This window comes from Orycteropus afer, unplaced genomic scaffold (genome assembly GCF_000298275.1).
Source record: "Orycteropus afer afer isolate SDZICR_OR568_19922 unplaced genomic scaffold, OryAfe1.0 scaffold00350, whole genome shotgun sequence".
Classification (NCBI taxonomy): domain Eukaryota; kingdom Metazoa; phylum Chordata; class Mammalia; order Tubulidentata; family Orycteropodidae; genus Orycteropus; species Orycteropus afer.
In genome coordinates this window covers 1,936,623-1,955,473 of record NW_006921937.1, presented here as the reverse complement: position 1 = coordinate 1,955,473, position 18,851 = coordinate 1,936,623, and the positions used below count along the sequence as shown (strand labels likewise).

At 38.2% G+C, this 18,851-nt stretch overlaps 1 protein-coding gene across 1 annotated transcript in view; it reads right to left on the bottom strand.

The window, feature by feature from the left end:
- FER (FER tyrosine kinase) overlaps window positions 1-18,851 on the bottom strand; it is a 627,157-nt gene that overhangs the window by 470,487 nt on the left and 137,819 nt on the right. The window contains exon 7 of the mRNA XM_007952586.2: window positions 11,858-11,980. Within this exon, the coding sequence (XP_007950777.1) occupies window positions 11,858-11,980 (123 nt within the window). The remainder of the gene's footprint in view (window positions 1-11,857; window positions 11,981-18,851) is intronic.

The following is an 18,851-nucleotide window of genomic DNA, read 5'->3' as shown; positions in this document are numbered from 1 at the left end:
GAACAATCATGGGAGAAAGAAGGGCTGCTTATGCACAGGGAGACAGCTCAGGGGGCAGGAGTGCATGGAGGGAAGGACACTGGGAAGAGGTAACTGTGGGAAGGAAGTGGGAGGGGAGCTACTGCATTGTGGTAAACTACGGTCAATGTCATGAGACAAAATGTATGTGAATTGCTGTATGGTAAGTAAATTTACTCTGTTAATCTTCACCCAAATCACAATTAAAAAAAGAAAATGTTTCTGTCACACTACAAAAATAAATTAAAAATATATATATTTCTGTCAGTTCCAGCAAAATGGCAGAATAGGCAGACAAGCTACACATACCATCCGCAACAAAACAATGAGAAACAAATTGAAACCGATACAGAAGATGATCCTGGAACCCTGAGCCTTGAAGGCAAGGATAAAGAAGTGGATTAAATACCAATTAGCAGAAGAACCTGAATGAAACTGTGTAAGAAGACAAACAGAACAGGGGACTGCTGGTTGTCCTGAGGGCACAGACATTTTGAATACTTCCTGGTAGCAACCTAAGAATTGGTTTTGCTCACAAAGGACTTCATAGACAAGGACTGCATTGGTGCCTATCAACCAGAAAGCCAAACAGTGAAGGAGGAAAAAAACAGATTTGTAGAGTACCAGTGGCTGTCCAGAGGGTGTAACCATTTTGAATATTTGTAAGTTGTGAATGTGGACATTTTGAATATATACAATTGGGGTTCTTGCCTGGATAGTGACCTAAGAATAGGCTCTGCTTGTCGAGGCTAACAAGGACAGCTGCACTAGAGGCTGATGATGAGAAAAGTGTGGCGTTCCCCTGGTTACTCTTATTCCCTACACCCTCTTGGTGGACAAAGTCGTGGCCATCCCCAACCTTCATCCACCTTTTTGATGAGCAGAAATTCCATCCTGGTCTCTGACCTGACAAAGCCTGGGTGTAGTGCCCCACCTCCAAGTTTTTTCTTTGAGTGTTTTTAAATTACTCTTTTTATTTTCCTGCTTTCTTCTTTTTCTTTGCTGCTCTTTCTCATTCCTAGTTCTTGGTTTTTTGTTTTGTTTTGCATTGTTTTCCTTTTTTTCTCTTCCCTTTTCCTGGTTTCCTTCTTTTTTCTTTCTTTTAGTTCTTCCCATGCCTTGTTGTTCCTTTAGCAGTTTTCCCATTTTTTCTTTACTATTCTTTTACTCTTGCTCATTTCTCTCATTCTCTCTCCCCAGATATTGTAGCTTTTCTATTTTTCTCTTTTCTCATTATCTGTCTTTTATCCTTTTTAAATATATTTTTGAAAAATTTTCCTCTCATTTATTACATTTTTTTTTCTTTTGTGATTGTTCCTGTTTGCTTATGAGTTTTGAGTTGTTTTCTCTTGTTTTTATTAGTCTGGTGGTTTAATTTTTTTTTTTTTTTTCCTCTCTAACTGAGTGGAAGACAGCAACTGTTCCCACACAACCCAACCATACCTGAACCTCCTGCAGCCCCACTCACCGAATGAGGGCCACCACTTGCTTTTCCACCAACTGACTAATGAAAAAACAGTGGCCAATACCAACTCAACTCATCCTCAACTGCACTTTACAAACAGCTAACAGAGCTCTGTGCATACACTCTCAAATTCTCTATCATACCCACCAGGAGACAGGTGGTGAATGCCTAAGTGTTAACAACTAGCGAATAGAGGAACACTGTACCCGTTCACAGATATATCAAAACAAAATAAAGGGCAGAGGGGAATCTTGTACAAATCACACCAACATAGAACCACAAACATAATAAAGGGCATATATGTAAAACCAATAGCCAACATTATTCCCAACAGGATAGACTGAAACCATTCCCCCTGCAAACAGAAACAAGATAAAAATGTCCTCTATCTCCAATTCTATTCTACATTGTATTGGACATCCTAGACAGGGCAATAAAGCAAGGAAGGGAAATCAAAAGCACCCACATTGGTAAAGAAGAAGAAAAATTGTGCCTACTTGCAGATATGATCCTATACACAGAAAACTCAAGAGATTCAGCAAGAAACTACTGGACCTAATTGAGACATTTAGTATAGTGACAGGCTATAAGAGCAACATAAAAAAACTCAACTGGACTCCTCTACATCAGAAAAGAAGTCTCTGAAAAGGAAATCAATACCATTTACAATAGCTACCAAAAAGATACTTAGAAATAAATCTTACTGCGAACACAAAAGATACATGCAAAAAAAACTATAAAACACTACTCCAAGAAACTATAAGAGATCTACATAAATGGAAGAACATACCATGCTCACGGATAGGAAGATTGAACATTGTGAAAACGTCAATACTATCCAAAGCATTCTATACATTCAATGGAATCCCAAACCAGATCCTATCAACATTCTTTCAAGACGTGGAAAAACTAATCACTAACTTTATATGGAAAGGAAAGAGACCCCAGACAAGCGAAGCACAACTGAAGAAGAAGAACAAAGTAGGAGGCCTCACACTGCCCAGCCACAGTAGTCAAAGCAGCCTGGTATTGGTACAAGGACAGACACACAGATCAGTGGAATAGAATTGAAAACCCAAAAATAGATCCATTCACCTATGGTCAGCTGATCTTTGACAAAGGACCAAAATCCTTTAAATGCCAAGGGATAGTCTCTTTTACAAATGTTGCTTCCAAATCTGGATATCCATTTGCAGAAAAATGAAACAAGATCTACATCTCACACCATATACAAAAACTAATTCCAGATGGATCAAAGATTTAAATGTAAAAACCTAAAACTATAAAGCTCATCAAAGAAAAATTAGGAACAAACTTAGGGTCCCTAATTTATGGCATAAATAGACTATCAAGCATAATAACCCAAGATGCACAAACAACAGAAGATAAACTAGATGATTGGGACCTTCTGAAAATTAAATTCCTATGTGCATCAAATGACTTCTCCAAAAGAGTAAAAAGAAAATCTATAGAATGGGAAAAAAATATTCAGTAGTGACATATTAGACAAAGGCCTTATCTCTAAAATTTATAGAAAATGCTTAACACCTCAACATTAAAAAAACAAACAATCCAATTAAAAAATGGGCAGAAGATTTGAACAGACACTTCACCAAAGATACTCAGGCAGCCAACAAACACATGAAGAAATGTCCATGATCATTAGCGATCAGGAAGATGCAAATAAAAACAACCATGACACATCTCACTCCAGCATTAATAGCAAAGTTCAACAAAACATAAAATAACAAATGTTGGTGAGGTTTTGGAGAGATTAGGACTCTAATACATTCCTGGTGGGATTGTAAAATGATACAATCTCTGTGGAAATCAATATGGTGATTCCTCAAAAAGTTGGAAACATAAGTATCATTTGATCCAGGCATCCAATTACTAGGTATATATCCTAAAGAAGTGAGAGGCAGAACAGAAATGGATAGATGCACACCCATGTTCATCGCAGCACTATTCACAATAGCAAAGAGATGGAAACAATCTAAGTGCCCATCAACAAAGGAATGGATAAACAAACTGTGGTTCATATACACAATGGAATACTGTGCAACCCTAGAGAATAATGTAGAATCTGCAGTACACTGAATAATGTGGATGAATATGAAGGACATTATGCTGAGTGAATTAAGTCAATCGCAGAAGGACAAATACTGTATTAGTCTACTACTGTAAAAGTCAAGGAAAGATTTATGCATGGCAGGAAACTTACCTTGTTGGTTACTAGGGATGGGAGTTGAGGTGAGGGAAAATTCCTAGAAGGTTGACCAAAAAAAAAAAAAAAAAAACCACACACACACACACACACATAAACCAAAGATAAACCAAAGATTATTAGTGATTAAGCTTTTGTTTGGGGGCACTGAGTTTATGTTAACGGTGGTAGAATATTTTGATAAAGGATAGCAATAATGGTGACACAACATGAAAGATGTCATCAATGTCCCTGAGCTGTAAATGCAGAAGTTGTTATGCTGGTGAATGTCTGTTGTGTATATTTTCACCACAATAAAAGTGAAAAAAAAAAAAGTTTCTGTTATTAAAAGAGTAAACAACTCTTTTAGACTTTCTTACTGGCTTTAATGCTTTATGAACAAATCAAATCTAGATACTTTTCTAACTTTCTACCAACAAAACACATTCCTTTTGCAGAAGAGAAATATAAACCTTATTTAAAAGAAAATAAATTTTATATGGGGAACTCTGGTGGCGTAATGCCTAAGGCATTTGACTGCTAACCAGAAGGCTGGCAGTTCAAACTCACCAGCCACTCCTTGGAAGGAAGATTGGGTAATCAACTTTAGTAGGGATACTGCCTCAGAAACCCAAGGAGGGGTTGCTATGAGTCGGAGACCACTCCACAGCACATAACAACAACAACACACACACACATACACACACATATATGAACTCTGAAGTAAATTCTTTGTAATGAAAATTGTATTTTAGTAATTTCAAGATTAACTTCTTAGGGTGTGTGTGTATGTGTGTGTATACACACAACATGCATGCATGCAATTACATATTTAAATGTGTGTGTGTGTGTGTGTGTGTGTGTGTATAATCTCACTATGAGTCGGGATGGACTCCAAGGCAGTGAGTTTGGTTTTTATAGGTAAGATTAAATTTTTGCATACTGGATTATTTTAAGGCAGTAAGGATCATTGTAACTAATATTCACTCAATGCTTAATACAACAGGTACTCTATTATCACTTCACATGTTATTTTATGTACTCTCATGCACAGTGGTTAAGGCATTCAGCTGCTGACCAAAAGTTGGCAGTTCAAACCCACCAGCTGCTTCATGGGACAAAGGCAAGGTAGCCTGCTTCTGGAAAGATACACAGGTTTGGAAACCCAATGAAGAAATTCTACTCTGTCCTATATGGTCACTACGAGTCAATCAACTCAGTGACAGTGGGTTTGGTTTTGGTTTATATCAACTTCATAAAATAGGAATAATTATCCCATTTTACAGATAAGAAAACCAAGGTTCAGAAATATTAACTGAACTGCCCCAAATCCCACAGCTTGTAAAAGAAGTTCTTTCTGAATCCAAAGTCAGCCCTTTTAACCACTTAATACAAAGCCTATAGTCAAAACTTCATAATATACAGATCTGGATTTATGAATGGCCCATACAAAGGTCATAAACATTAATGGTAGCAACCCAATTCCTCCTGCTTTAGTGCTTTCTCCATGTTCACTAAAACCTCTACACTGCTGTGGCTACAGAAGTACAAGGCCCCTTTCCTGATCCTTCTCACAGCCTGAAAGGTAATTCTTTTGCATATAACACTGTGTCAGGAGCTATAATAAGATCAAAAATCTACAACATTTTCCACCTTCTCCAAAATCCTCAAGGTTTAGAAGACTGAAAAAACCCACTGCCATTGAGTCAATTCCGACTCATAACAACCCTCACTGGGTTTCTGAGGTGGTAAATCTTTACAGAAGTAGATTGCTCGGTCTTGCTTCCATGGAGTGTCTGGTGGGTTTGAACTGCCAACCTTCTGGTTAGCAGTCAGATGCCTTAGGCTCTATGCTACCAGAGCTCTTCTACAAGACTTATATTTCAGCAAAATTTAGGATTCTGAATTTTTGCTTAGGGCTCAGCAGGGTAAGGGAGTTAGAAAGACTGGCATTTGAGTAATTCAAGTCTCAAGCTCACAGCTCAAATGTTTAAAGAATCTGGAAGGCAAGGATACACTTAATACTAGTTTTCACAAACTATCCTGGGAACCCAAATGCTATTCATGGTATGATTTCATTAAAAACAGTATGTTTTAAGTTCTGTACAGCCAATTAAGAAAAGTGTATTTCTGAAAAACAGTTCTTTATCAACTGGTAGACTGTGTTCATATAAAAACAGTGAAAAAACAAGTACTTGTAATGCTTAAGTGGCATTTTTCTATGTATTTGTAAGCAACACATTTCTGATGTTCAATAAATGATGTACCAGAACCTACTTATATGGCATGAGCAAAACAGAATTTAAGTTATGCAGAGAGAATGAGGTTCTGAGAAATGACCACCTGTCTCACACAGCTCATTAAAGACAGAAGCATAGAGGCCATGGGCTGGCAGGGGTTGGAGGAGGGCTGTTCCTGATGATAAAGTCTCTGCATGCAGAGAGCTTCCTAGTACCAGGTTCTATTCTAGAGGAGGTTTAACAATGCTGTAGTTCCTGTCATTGGGTTCTATGATACTCCTTTTTAGTATCATACATAAAATGCTACATTTATTAGACTAATAGGAATAAATCTCCATGCCTTGCATCTAAAATAGCCTTAAAGGAGGAAACAGGCAAAAATTCATACTTACATTAGACCCAATTCTAAGCCAAACAGATCATTTTTCACTTGTTTGGTTTTGAGTCTGTTATTATGTTAGATCATGAGGATGCAATGGTGAATAAACCAAAGACAGAGTCCCTGCTCTCATAAAGCTTAGAGTTTAAAGCAAGAAAAATAAGCATTAATCAAAAGTCTAAAAGTTAATTAAAAAGTTACAACTTCCATACATATGCATCACAAAGAAGTGGCTGGTACCATAACAGGTTGTGACTGGGGTGGGGAGGGAGTGAGACTGGCCTAATCTCAGAGGTTAAGAGAAGGCTTCTCTGATGGAAGTAAAGATTAAGCTATCTAAAAGAAGAACAGGCATTAATCAAGTGAAGGGTGTGTGGTGATGAGAGGGCACTGAGAAGGAGGATATTATACCAGAGGTACAGAATGTGTTGGGAGAGGACAGGAGATTGAGGCAAGTAAAAAAGATTGTAAAGGAGGCCAGTATTTAGATCAAACTAGGGGAAACACAGTGAAAGAAGAATCTGAAAGAGGTAGAAGCCAGACACATACCACATCTTAAAAGCTATGTTAAGATTTCTGATGTTATTCATGAAAGCAAAGCAAACAGTACAGAAAAGAAATAATCACAACCCTGATGACTTCCTTTGAAGGCCTGCTTACAAGGCTAGCCCTGGGCTGATATCTGAGAACTTGGATTTTGGGAGCATTCCCAACAACTTAACTGGTAAGAGTGGTTCACTGTGTCTAAATTATCTGTACAAACAATACGGTTTATGCTGAACACCTGCTCTCCTCTTGAGTCTCTGGAATTTTGGCAATTCCAGGCAGAGGTTGCCTAGTGTTAGCCCTCTATAAAAACTCTGGGCACTTAGACTCTAAATGAGCTTCGCCAGTAGACAACATTTCACAAACTATAGTTGTAATTCATTGTTGGAGAAACGAAGCTTTGCCATGTGTGACTCCACTAGGCTAGGACTCTGGAAGCTTCTCCCTTGTTTCTTCCAGACTTACTCCCATGCACCTTTCCCTTTGCTGACTTTTCTCTGCCTCCTTTCACTGTAACAAATCTTAGCCATGAGTAAGCTGAGTCTTGGGAATCTTCCTAGAGAATCTTTAAACCTGAAGGTCTTAGGGAACTCAAATGTAGAAACCAATGAAGTACTTTAAGCAGGAAGATGATCTGATCAAGTCTGAATTACAAAAAGATCTCTCTGGCTATATTTGAATAGTAGATTAGACGACAACGAACTTAAAGTGGAGCCAGAATGAAAAAGTGAGGTAATGGCAGCTTAGACCAGGAGTGTATGGTTTGAATACAGAGGAAGGATATCGTTTGAAAAGAAATTTAAAAAGTAAAATCTATAAACCAGGACACAGATTAGATATGAGAGGTTTGGGAGAAGGAGACTCCTAATATTCTCTGTTATATTATAATAGGATAGATGATAAGCATGACCTAAGCTGTGTTGTGTTGTGGAGATTTTTAATCCAGCTTTAGAAATGGAGAATTAATGGTGCTACTAAGCCATCAAAGAAGGCATGTCAAGTAGACTGCTAGATTGATGGACAAAGAGTTTAGAAGAGAATTCTGAGTCAATATAATAAATGTGAGTCATCTTCACCAAGAGAGAGAAACAGGAAGCTGACAGGGACATTACCTGGAGTCATGCCTTGAAGAATTGTAACATGTATAAACTACATGAAGGAGGATGACTCTGCAAAGGACTCATGGCCAGAAAGAAAGGAGGAAGATCTGGAGTGTTGAGTCTTGAAGGCCAAGGGAAGAGAAGGAATATGTAATCAATAAAGTCATATACTACTAAGAAGTTAAGCAAGATATTTGCTAAATTTAGCAATGCAAAGATCATTGGTGATCTCAGAAATCACCTATTTCAACACAGCGATGGGGGAAAAAAACAAACATATGTGGGCTGAAATTGAATAAAACTGAGGAAATGAGTGAGCATAATCATTTTTAGAATAAGTTTAAGAAAATAGAAGACAAAGACAGTCGTTGGGGAGATATGGAGGTTAAAGAAGTGTTATTATGGGGGAGGGCACAAAACTATATCCAGGAGTCAAAAATGGCACATATTTAAAAGGTGAGCACAAAGACTTAGTTGAGAAGGTGTGGTGGGTATGTTTGTGTGTCATCTTGGCTGGGAAGCTGGTGGTAGTTATTCCCCATGATGAGACTGGCAATCAACTCCATGGTGGGATGTATCACAAGCAGCTGAGTAGCTGTTTTGGGTATGTGGTCCGCTTCCCATATATAAGCAGCAGCTTTGGCAATGGTCTCTAGTTTATGGTACACTTGGACCCTGCATGTAGCCATGTCATTGATCAGCAGCCTGCCATGCACTGCTGAACTTGGGACTTACAATGAACTTAAATTAAGGGTCTGCTGTGTGGTTTGGTAACATTGGGACTATGCCATTTTATTTGTCAACCTTGGGCTTCTCAGCCTCAGCAGCCAGCAGCTGTCTGAGTAAAGAAAAGCCTCTAGCTTCAGTAGGCCGGGAGCTGGAGACAGAGCTGAAGCCCAAGGCTGAGGGGCTTTCACCCAGCCCCTAGAGCTTGGAGCTTTGAACTTGGACTTAAAACCTCCAAATTGTAAGAATAAACTCCTGTTTGTTAAGGTTATCCTATTTTGTGGTATATTCTTGTCAGAGCAGCACGAGGTAACCAGAACAGAATTTGGTACCGAGAGAGTGGGGTGCTGCTCTGACAGATACCTAAAATGTGGAAACAGGAGTAGAGTGTGTACTTGACCTGAGACCTTGGCAGAGAGACCCAGGCACATGGCATGACAGACAACAGGAGCAGAGCAAGAGACCGGCATGAGAGATGGGAGGAACAAAGCCCAGAGACCAGCATGAGAGACGGCAAGAGCAGAACAAAGGGAATCGGCATAAGACAGCAATAGCCTTACCAGCCCATGGAGGAGAAAGCTTGATGCCTTTGGGTAGGTGGCTTCCTGGAGGAGTGGGTTGCCCTAAGGCATTAATTGGTGAAGAGACTGGTATAAAACAGAGTAGCAGGTTGGACAGCCCACGGAGCAAGAAAGCTGAATGCTTTGGGGGCATGAAGATTCCCACAGAGTTGCTGCCTTGGACATTAATCGGTAGAAGCGGAGAGACCAAGGAAATGGAAAGCAGAGTTGCCTCAACCTGAAAGGGTAGGACCATGGCCTTTGGGGATGGAACGACCACAGCCCCCTAGGTTTCAAAGAGCCAGGCCTTTACCAACTCGGTTCTGAAGTGTGGGGCTGTTCAGTTCATGTGAGCCAGTGGGATGGAGCCATAGCTTCTGCCTAAGAGTGAGGGGGCAGGGCTGCCAAGCCCAAGAGGGAGAGGAACGGGGCCTGCCAGGACAAGGGGGTGAGGTCACCACTTAGAGGAACTAGGGGACTGAAGCCACCCAGTGAGAAAGATCTGTACAGATTCCACCCAATGAAGATCTGTACAGGTGCCAAGTCGACAAGGGGTGGAATTATGCTGATTATGTTTGTGTGTCAACTTGGCTGGGCCTCGTTGAGTGGCTGGGCAGCTGGTGGTAGTTATTCCCCATGATGAGACTGGCAATCAGCTCCATAGTGGGATCTACCACAAACACCTGAGTAGCTGCTTTGGGTATGTGGTCTGCTTCTCATATATAAGAAGCAGCTTTGGGGATGATCTCTAGTTTATGGTACACTTGGACCCTGCATGTAGCCATGTCATTCAGCAGCCTACCATGTTCTGCTGACCTTGGGACTTAAATTAATGGTCTCCTGTGTGGTTTGGTAACATTGGGACTGTGCCTTTTATTTGTCAACCTTGGGCTTCCAGCCTCAGCAGCCAGCAGCTGTCTGAGTGAAAAAAAGCCTCTAGCTTCAGTGGGCCGGGAGCTGGAGGCAGAGCTGAAGCCCAAGGCTGAGGGGATTTCACCCAGCTTGGCACTTTGAACTTGGACTTAAAGCCTCCAAATTGTAAGAATAAACCCCTGTTTGTTAAGGCCATTCCATCTTGTGGTATATTTTTGTCAGAGCCACGCTAGGTAACCAGAACAGAAGGCAATTTTTCAGAACATAAAAGGTGAAAAATGGACTTAGAATAAGGAATAGTTCCTCTATTGAAATAAGGAAAGGGAATGTGGTTAGGTTTGAATGCTGTTGTTGTTAGGTGCTGTCAGGTCAATTCCAACTCATAGCAACCCTATGTACAACAGAATGAAACACTGCCCAGTCCTGTGCAATCCTCACAATCATTGCTATGTTTGAGCACTGCTGTAGCAGTATCAAACCATTTCTTGAGAGTCTTCCTCTTTTTTGCTGACCTCCTACATTACCAGCATGTCCAGTCTAAGAAAAACAAGGTTGTTGCTACCTAATGCTTCTAATTTTTTCTGTGGTATAGGAGAGGTCTATCTGCTAACTATCATGAGGGAAATAAAAGATCAGAGGTTTGAAGGAAGTAGAGAATGTTTGAAAAATTCTGCAGAAAATAAGAGTGACTGCTAACCAGAAGGCTGGCAATTCAAACCCACCAACCACTCCTCAGAAGGAAGGCTGGGCAATCTACTCCCATAGAGATGTTGTTGTTGTTGTTGTTATGAGCCGTTGACTCAGACCTTGGGTGTCCGAGGTGGTATCACTACAGAAGATTGCCCAACTTTCCTTCTGAGGAGTGGCTGGTGGATTTGAACCGCCAGCCTTCTGGTTAGCAGTCAAGTAAGTGCCTTTGGCACTATGCTACCAGAGCTCCTTGGAAACCCAAGAGGTCACTATGAGTCAGAACCAACTGGACAGCAGTGAATTTTTGAATTTATAGACCAGAAAAATCCTACATATCACAAATTCCTAGAGTGTCTTGATAAATAAAGCTGATAATTAATAGGATAGCAAGAAGTTTATATGGTCTGGTAAAGATTAGAGAAACTAGTAACCATTATTGGAAATGAAAACAATTACCAAGTTCTGATTAGAAATTTTAAATTTTAAATTTGTTGAAGCAAAGAAAACACAAAGAAATCAGTAAAAAGATAAGAGTACCAAAACAAGAAGTCAGGGCCCAAGGAGATATTTCCAGATTCAGAAATCAGCAAGATAAATAATACTAATACAAAAAACACAGTAAACCTCAGAGAGATTTTAATAAGTGAAGCAGGCAACTATTTTCTAATTAGTTTTTCTTCCATTAAACACAGTAGAAGCCAATTTCTAGATAATTTTGCCCTGCTACATTCTTAACAAAGAAATCCACAGTGGGCCTGGTGACCATGAATGAGGGAAAGTAAAGATACTTTTAACAGAGGACTTTTCAGAACATAGTTCTAAACTGTTAAAACATTGGACTATATATACCAAAAAAAAATCTCATTATGATCAGTACACTATATTTACAGAAAGAGGATCATTGTTCTAGATTCCTAGAAATTCATCTATATAAAAGTAAACATTTAAAAATTTCAGTTACTAAAACCTTACATCCATCAATACCATATAACTAAAGTATTTCTATAAAGTGTCGATTCAACTTTCCTGCTTCAAATTGTTTTCTTTTACTTACTCAGACTTTTTTTCACAGGTCTTAGAAGATTCTTCAATTCTCTTCTCTAGCTCCAATACAGCCTCCTCCTTGTTTAAAAGCATCTGCTGTGTTTGCATAAGTTCTTCTGCTAAAGTTTTCAACCTAGAATGAACATTCTCTCATTACCAATCAACATATTCATTATGCTCACTTTACATATAAGGAAAAAAAACTCATTTATCTAGGGTTATCCCATCCAAAACAGAACTACATGAAATTTCATTTAAATGAACTGAAATTAAAGTAACAATTCCTTTCCTTGATTGCCTTAACCACATACCAAGTAAAACAGACACATGTGACTAGTGGCTAGTGGATACCATAGCGGATAGCATAGAAGAGAACACTAATAATAGCAGAAAATACTCTTGGGCAGTGCTGGTTTAGAGTCTTATTTCAACAAACAGAAAAAGAGAAAATGAACTAAAAAGTAGGAAAAGAAGAGAAAAGGAAATAAAATAAATGAATGCGTACCATGTCCCAGGAAGAATGTATAACAAAAAATCTGGAGGTTTTTTTTTTTTTCAGACAAACATGTTCATATCTGGCTTTGTCAATTTTTATCTATGAGACCCTGCGCAAGCAGTTTAAGCTCACTGAATCTATTTTGTCAGATGTAATTTGAGTATAGTGACACCTGCCTCATACCAGTGTTGTGAGGACAAATGGGCTAGTGTATGTAAAATGACTGATACTTAGTAGCAATGAGTAAATGGTAGCATGTATTATTTGCATATGCTATCTCATTTAATCCTTACAACAATCCTATGACAGATTGTGAATTCTGTATTATCTAGAAAGTGACACAATTATCTTTAAGAACTAAGGCTCAGTTGTTTGGCAATTTAAATATATGGCAAGCTATTTTCATTTTCATATATTCTAATAATGCTATAGGGATATTTTCTGTATAGATTTGAAGATAATCAAATATACAAAACTAGCATACACTCTCAGACAAGAATAATTTATGGTTGTATTAAATGCTTTTGACCCTTACAAGAAGTATTTCTATCTCAAAAATGCACATAGCCATTCAAAGCAGCACAGGAAACTCAAGTACAAAGGAAAATATTAAGTAATTTAAGTTTATAAAATTTTAAATTTCCTTAAAAGTTAAAAAGATCATAAATAAAATCAAATGCAAAAAACTATGAAGGAATACCTTCAGTGGAAATTATAAACAAAAGGTCTCTTTCCTTAACACAGAGAAAAAAGGCAATTTGATATAAAAAGACACACACACACACACCAGAAAAAAAAAAAAAAGCTGGAAAGTTCATCCAGAAAAAATCCAATCAGTAAGCACATGAATATATAACCTATACCACAATTAAATACCTGCAGATTTTGCAGTAAGTTATTTTTAAGCTACTAAAATTAACAAATTAAAAAAATATAATTCTAGTGTTCTCAGTATTATAAAAAAACAAAAAGGAATATTTATATATTGTAACAAAAATGGCACAAATTTTTCAGATGTAAACTTAAAAGTCACTCTCAATTTTTAAATTAGAATATTCTTTTACCATCTAAAAACTTCTTACCAAAATACTTATACAATGTGCACAAAATCTGTCCACACAAAGATGTTTGATGCAACACTACGGCCTATAAAGCAAAAAACTAGAACACATTTATATGTCCATCAACAAGGAATGAGTGAATAAATTTCAATCCACTTATGATAAAGAATAGCATACAACCACTGAAAAATAAGATACAGAAATATAAGTTCTCCAAGACATATTTTTAAATCAAAAGGCAAAATGCAGAATACGTACAGCATAGTTCCATTTGTATTAAATACGTTTATGTGTATGTGTATAGTATTTGTGTGTGTATGTTTGTGTGTGAGCACAGAGGAGCAGAACCAGACTACAACCCAAACTTTCAACAGTGTTTAACAAATGGGGTATAAGATAATATCAGACCAAAATGGAACTTTAAAATTTTATTCTATAGACATCTATATAGTTAAAATCTCTTGTAACATAAATAGATTTAATTCTTTTAAGCTACAAAATAATAGAGATGAAAGAGACAGAAAAACTATGAGACATAATCAATATACCTCAGAATATACTAATTCAGAGGATTCAAAATGGAGTCTCATCAGTAATCACCATGCTATTGCCCTCTAGCATCTTAGTGCTTGAAGAACTAGGTATTGCAGTTTGAATTAGGGATTATGGCACTCTGAACAGCTCACTGAATCAGAGTGCACCAAACACAGAAGAGCAGAATTAGAGAAAGGCACAGGGAGATTATTTAAGAAAGATCTACCTGGCGGAGGACAGATGGGCAGCCGAGAGAGGCCACTGGAAACTTCCATGGGGCAGTCACTGACTGGTGGGCAAGGGCGGCCACCTGAGATCCCCGTGAGCCAAGAAAGAAGACACCCTATATCAGCATACCAGTGACCACATCAACATTCCAGCAATCACCCCAAAAATCTATTTCAGCACCTGATTTTATCATTAACTCAGCTCGGCTGTGTCCAAACGGGCGCACGCAACATCACTGAAACCCAAGTGGAGAGCTCACTGGTGCTCGAGGAGGGTGAGCTTGCTCCCCCCTCAGCGGATCACTGAGTGGGCCTGGGTCACCTTGGGAGACATTGAGAGGTCTGTGTTTGTCTTTGTCACTGATATCGAGACCAAAGATTACTAGCAGGCATGCTCCCAACTCCAGCACAGCTGAAAACGCGCTCATCTTTGGCGCCGCAGGTGGGCGGTATCACAAACTCCCGAGACACTTGCGGTCTGGGCGGATCGCACCAGCATGGCAGGCAGATGGGGTGGAGACAGAGGAATCCAGCTGAGTGCGGTCCAGGAATTTGCCTTGGATTGGTTTTTTGGCGCCGAGGGGTCTCGGAAGCGGGGTCTTTGAGTGTGCCTGAGCCTGGCGGAAAGTGGTGACTCCCTAACAACAGGAGTGTTTCCTGAAATTGAGCCATGGACTTGTAAGTAACTATGTCATCAATAATAGCTCACGCAAAGCCCTAGAAACCAACCCTAGTAACACCAAGCTTTCCTTCTTCTGCTCCTATCTTCTCCACCAATAACTTCACTCATTCAATAGAAAAAGCCATATTCAGCCAATTACCATAAAACCTCCCACTTCGAACTCTAAACCCTATTTACGACAAATGGAAACACATATCCACATTCCGCACAGTGATTCCACCATCACAAAGGAAACAGCAGAGCGACCCAACATACCTGAATCAATAATAAAATAAAATACACCACCTTCACCTTTTCAAAATATTAAACCATAAAACCAAGACAAAACAAATCAACATGTAACCAGCAGCTAAAGACAACCTCAAAATGTCTAGGAAACAACAGGCCCTCAAATCAAACAACAACAACAAAAAACAGGACAAGGCATTAGAAGCAAAACTACAAAGGTCTCATTACACATGGAGGAAGAAGAGGCAATAGAATTATCTGAGAAAGAATTTAGAAGACATGTTTATAGAGCTATACAAGAGCCTAAGGAAACTCCAAACAGAAATAAGGAGAACACAGAAAGTTCCCTGGAGGAACTCAGGAAAATCATTGGAGAACAGAATATTAAGATTAATGCACAATCAGAACTCACACAAAAAGAGTAGTTAGAAATGCAGAAGATGTCTATTGAAATGCAAACCATGAGCACCAAAATGAAAGAACTACACAACACAGTAGAAGCTCAAAAGAGCAGATTAGAACTGGCTGAAGAATGCATATCCCAACTAGAAGACAAATCCCTGGACACTAGCCTATATGAAGAAAAATCAAAACAAAGATTTAAGAGAAATGAAGAAAGCCTAAGAATTACATAAGATGACATGAGATGAAACAATGTAAGACTCATTGAAATTCCAGAACAAGAAGAGGCGAAAAAGACCACCAAGAAAATTGTGGAAGACCTGCTAGCAGAAAACTTCCACCATATCATGAAGGAAGAAAAGATGTTTGTCCAAGAAGCCGACAGAACCCCACACAAGATAGATCCCAAGAGAAAAACACCAAGGCATATTATAATCAAACTTTCCAAAACCAAAGACAAAGAAAAAGTTTTGAGATCTGTCTGGGATAAAAGAAATATTACTTATAATTATCAAACAGTTAGGCTGAGCTCCGATTACTCAGCAGAAACCATGCAGGCAAGAAGGCAATGGGACAGCATATATAAAACTCTTAAGGAAAAAAACTTCCAACCAAGAATCCTATATCCAGCCAAAATTATCCATAAAATATGAGGGTGAAATCAAGGCATTCTCAGATAAACAGAAATTAAAAGACTTGGTGAAAACCAAACCAACCCTACAAGAAATGCTTAAGGAAGTCCTAACAATAGAGAACCCACAAGAGAGATCAGCAAAACCAGGATATGTGACATCAACTCTAAAACTGAATCAGAAATAGATACTCATAATAAGACCATAAAACAGTCTACCTTAAAAACCAAGGAACTCAAGCAGCACACAACAACAGCAACTAACCTATCAGAGAGAATAATACTTCTAGGTACAGACCCTCAAATGGAGAGGAAAACACAACAATGTCTTTGTAACATTCACTGTTCTAAAAATGTAGAGACAAGAATATACTCCAAGGTAACCACAAAGAAGAGTAACAATTCTTCTAAGCAAATCCAGAAGGAAGGAAAACATATAGGCTTAACAAACACAAAACCAACTATAAAAAAGAAAAGGGAGAAAGCAATAGCCAACAAACTGAACTCAGCACAGAAATATACATGGACCAAGGAATCACCAACAACAAGACAAAAAAAACACAATAGAATGACACCAATCAACTCACACCTATCACTAATTATACTTAATGTGAATGGACTAAATGCACCTATCAAGAGAAAAAGAGTGGCAGACTGGATAAGAAAAGAAGACCCATCTATATGCTGCCTACAAGAGATGCACATTAGACACAAAGATAAAAACAAATTAAGGGTTAAAGGATGGAAAAGAATATACCAAGCCAATCGAAACAAAAAAGGGCAAGCATAGCCATTGTGATTTCTGATAAAATAGACATTAAGGTGAAAGACATCTTAAGAGACAAAGTTGGGCATTATATGATGGTGAAAGGGTCAATCAACAAAGAAGAGGTTACAATAATAACTATTTATGCACCCAATGAAAATGCTCCAAAATACATGAAGCAAATATTAACTGAAATAAAAGGAATGATAGACAACTCTATATTAGTGATGGAGGACTTTAACACACCACTTTCAAGCAAAGACAGGTCAATGGGAAGAAGCTCAGCAAAGATACAGAAGAACTTAACACAATCAACCAACTGGAACTCATAGACATATATAGACTACTTCATCCAACAAAAACACAATTCACATTCTTTCCCAGTGCACATGGATCCTTCTCCAGAATAGACCATATGCTAGGACATAAAACAAGCCTCAATAAATTCAAAAGCATTGAAATACTGCAAAGCATCTTCTCTGATCACAATGCTATAAAACTAGAAATTAATACTAGGAAGAGCAAGGAAAAAGCATCACACATATGGATGCTGAACAACTCTCTGCTTAAAAACTATTGGGTTACAGAACAGATAAAAACTGAAATTAAAAAATTCCTAAAAACTAATGAGAATGAAGATACATCCTACCAAACCTATGGGACACAGCAAAAGCAGTACTCAGAGGACAGTTTATAGCAATAAATGCATACATCAAAAAAGAGGAAAGAAACAAAATCAACACTCTAACTTATCAACTACAACAACTAGAAATAGAACAACAAAAAAAGAGTCCTACAGTATCTAGAAGCAAAGAAATAATAAAGATCAGAGCAGAAATAAATGAAACAGAAAACAAAAAAACCATAGAGAAAATCAACAAAACAAAAAACTGGTTCTTTGAAAAGATTAATAAAATCGATAAACCATTGGCAGACCTAACAAAAAAAAGGAGAAGACCCAAATCACAAGAATTGTACATGAAAACAGTGTCATCACAACAGAACGAACTGAAATAAAAAGATACTGACAGAATATTATGAAAAACTGTATACTAATAGGTAAGAAAATCTAGAAGAGATAGACAAGTTTCTAGAATCACAAGATCTACCTAAATTATCCCACTCAGAAACAGAAAACTTGAAGAGACCCATAACAAGGGAAGAAATAAAAAAAACTTCCCACAAAGAAAAGCCCTGGCCCTGATGGCTTCACTGGAAAATTCTATCAGATATTCAGAGAAGAGTTGACACCTATGCTACTCAAGCTGTTCCTGAACATAGAAAAAGATGGAGTACTCCCAAACTCATTTTATGAAGCAAGCATAACACTAATACCAAAACCAGGGAAAGACAACACTAGAAAGGAAAACTACAGACCAATATCACTCATGAACATAGATGCAAAAATCTTTTAACAAAATCCTGGCCAACAGAATCCAACAATATATCAAAAAATTAATTCATCCGGACCAAGTGGAATTCATACCAGGTTTGCAAGGGTGGTTTCACATCAGAAAATCAATTAATGTAATCCACCACATAAACAAAACAAAGAAAAGGGCCATATGATTATATCAATTGATGCAGAAAAGGCATTTGATAAAAATCCAACATCCATTCCTGTTTAAAACTCTCAGAAAAACAGGGATAGGAGGGAAATTCCTCAACATAATAAAGGGTATATATGCAAAGCCAACGGCCAACATCATTATTAATGGAGAAAGACTCAAGGCATTCCCCTCATGAATGGGAAACAGACAGGGATGCCCTCTATCACGACTTCTATTTAACATTGTATTGGAAGTCCTGGCCAGGGCAATAAAGCAAGAAAGAAATATAAAAGGCACACATATTGGCAGAGAGGAATTAAAACTATCACTATTTGCAGATTATACGATCCTATACATAGAAAACCCAAGGGACTTGCAGTGAATTGCTTGATGTGGCCCTTCTAGCCATTGTCCTCCATTCTGTGGT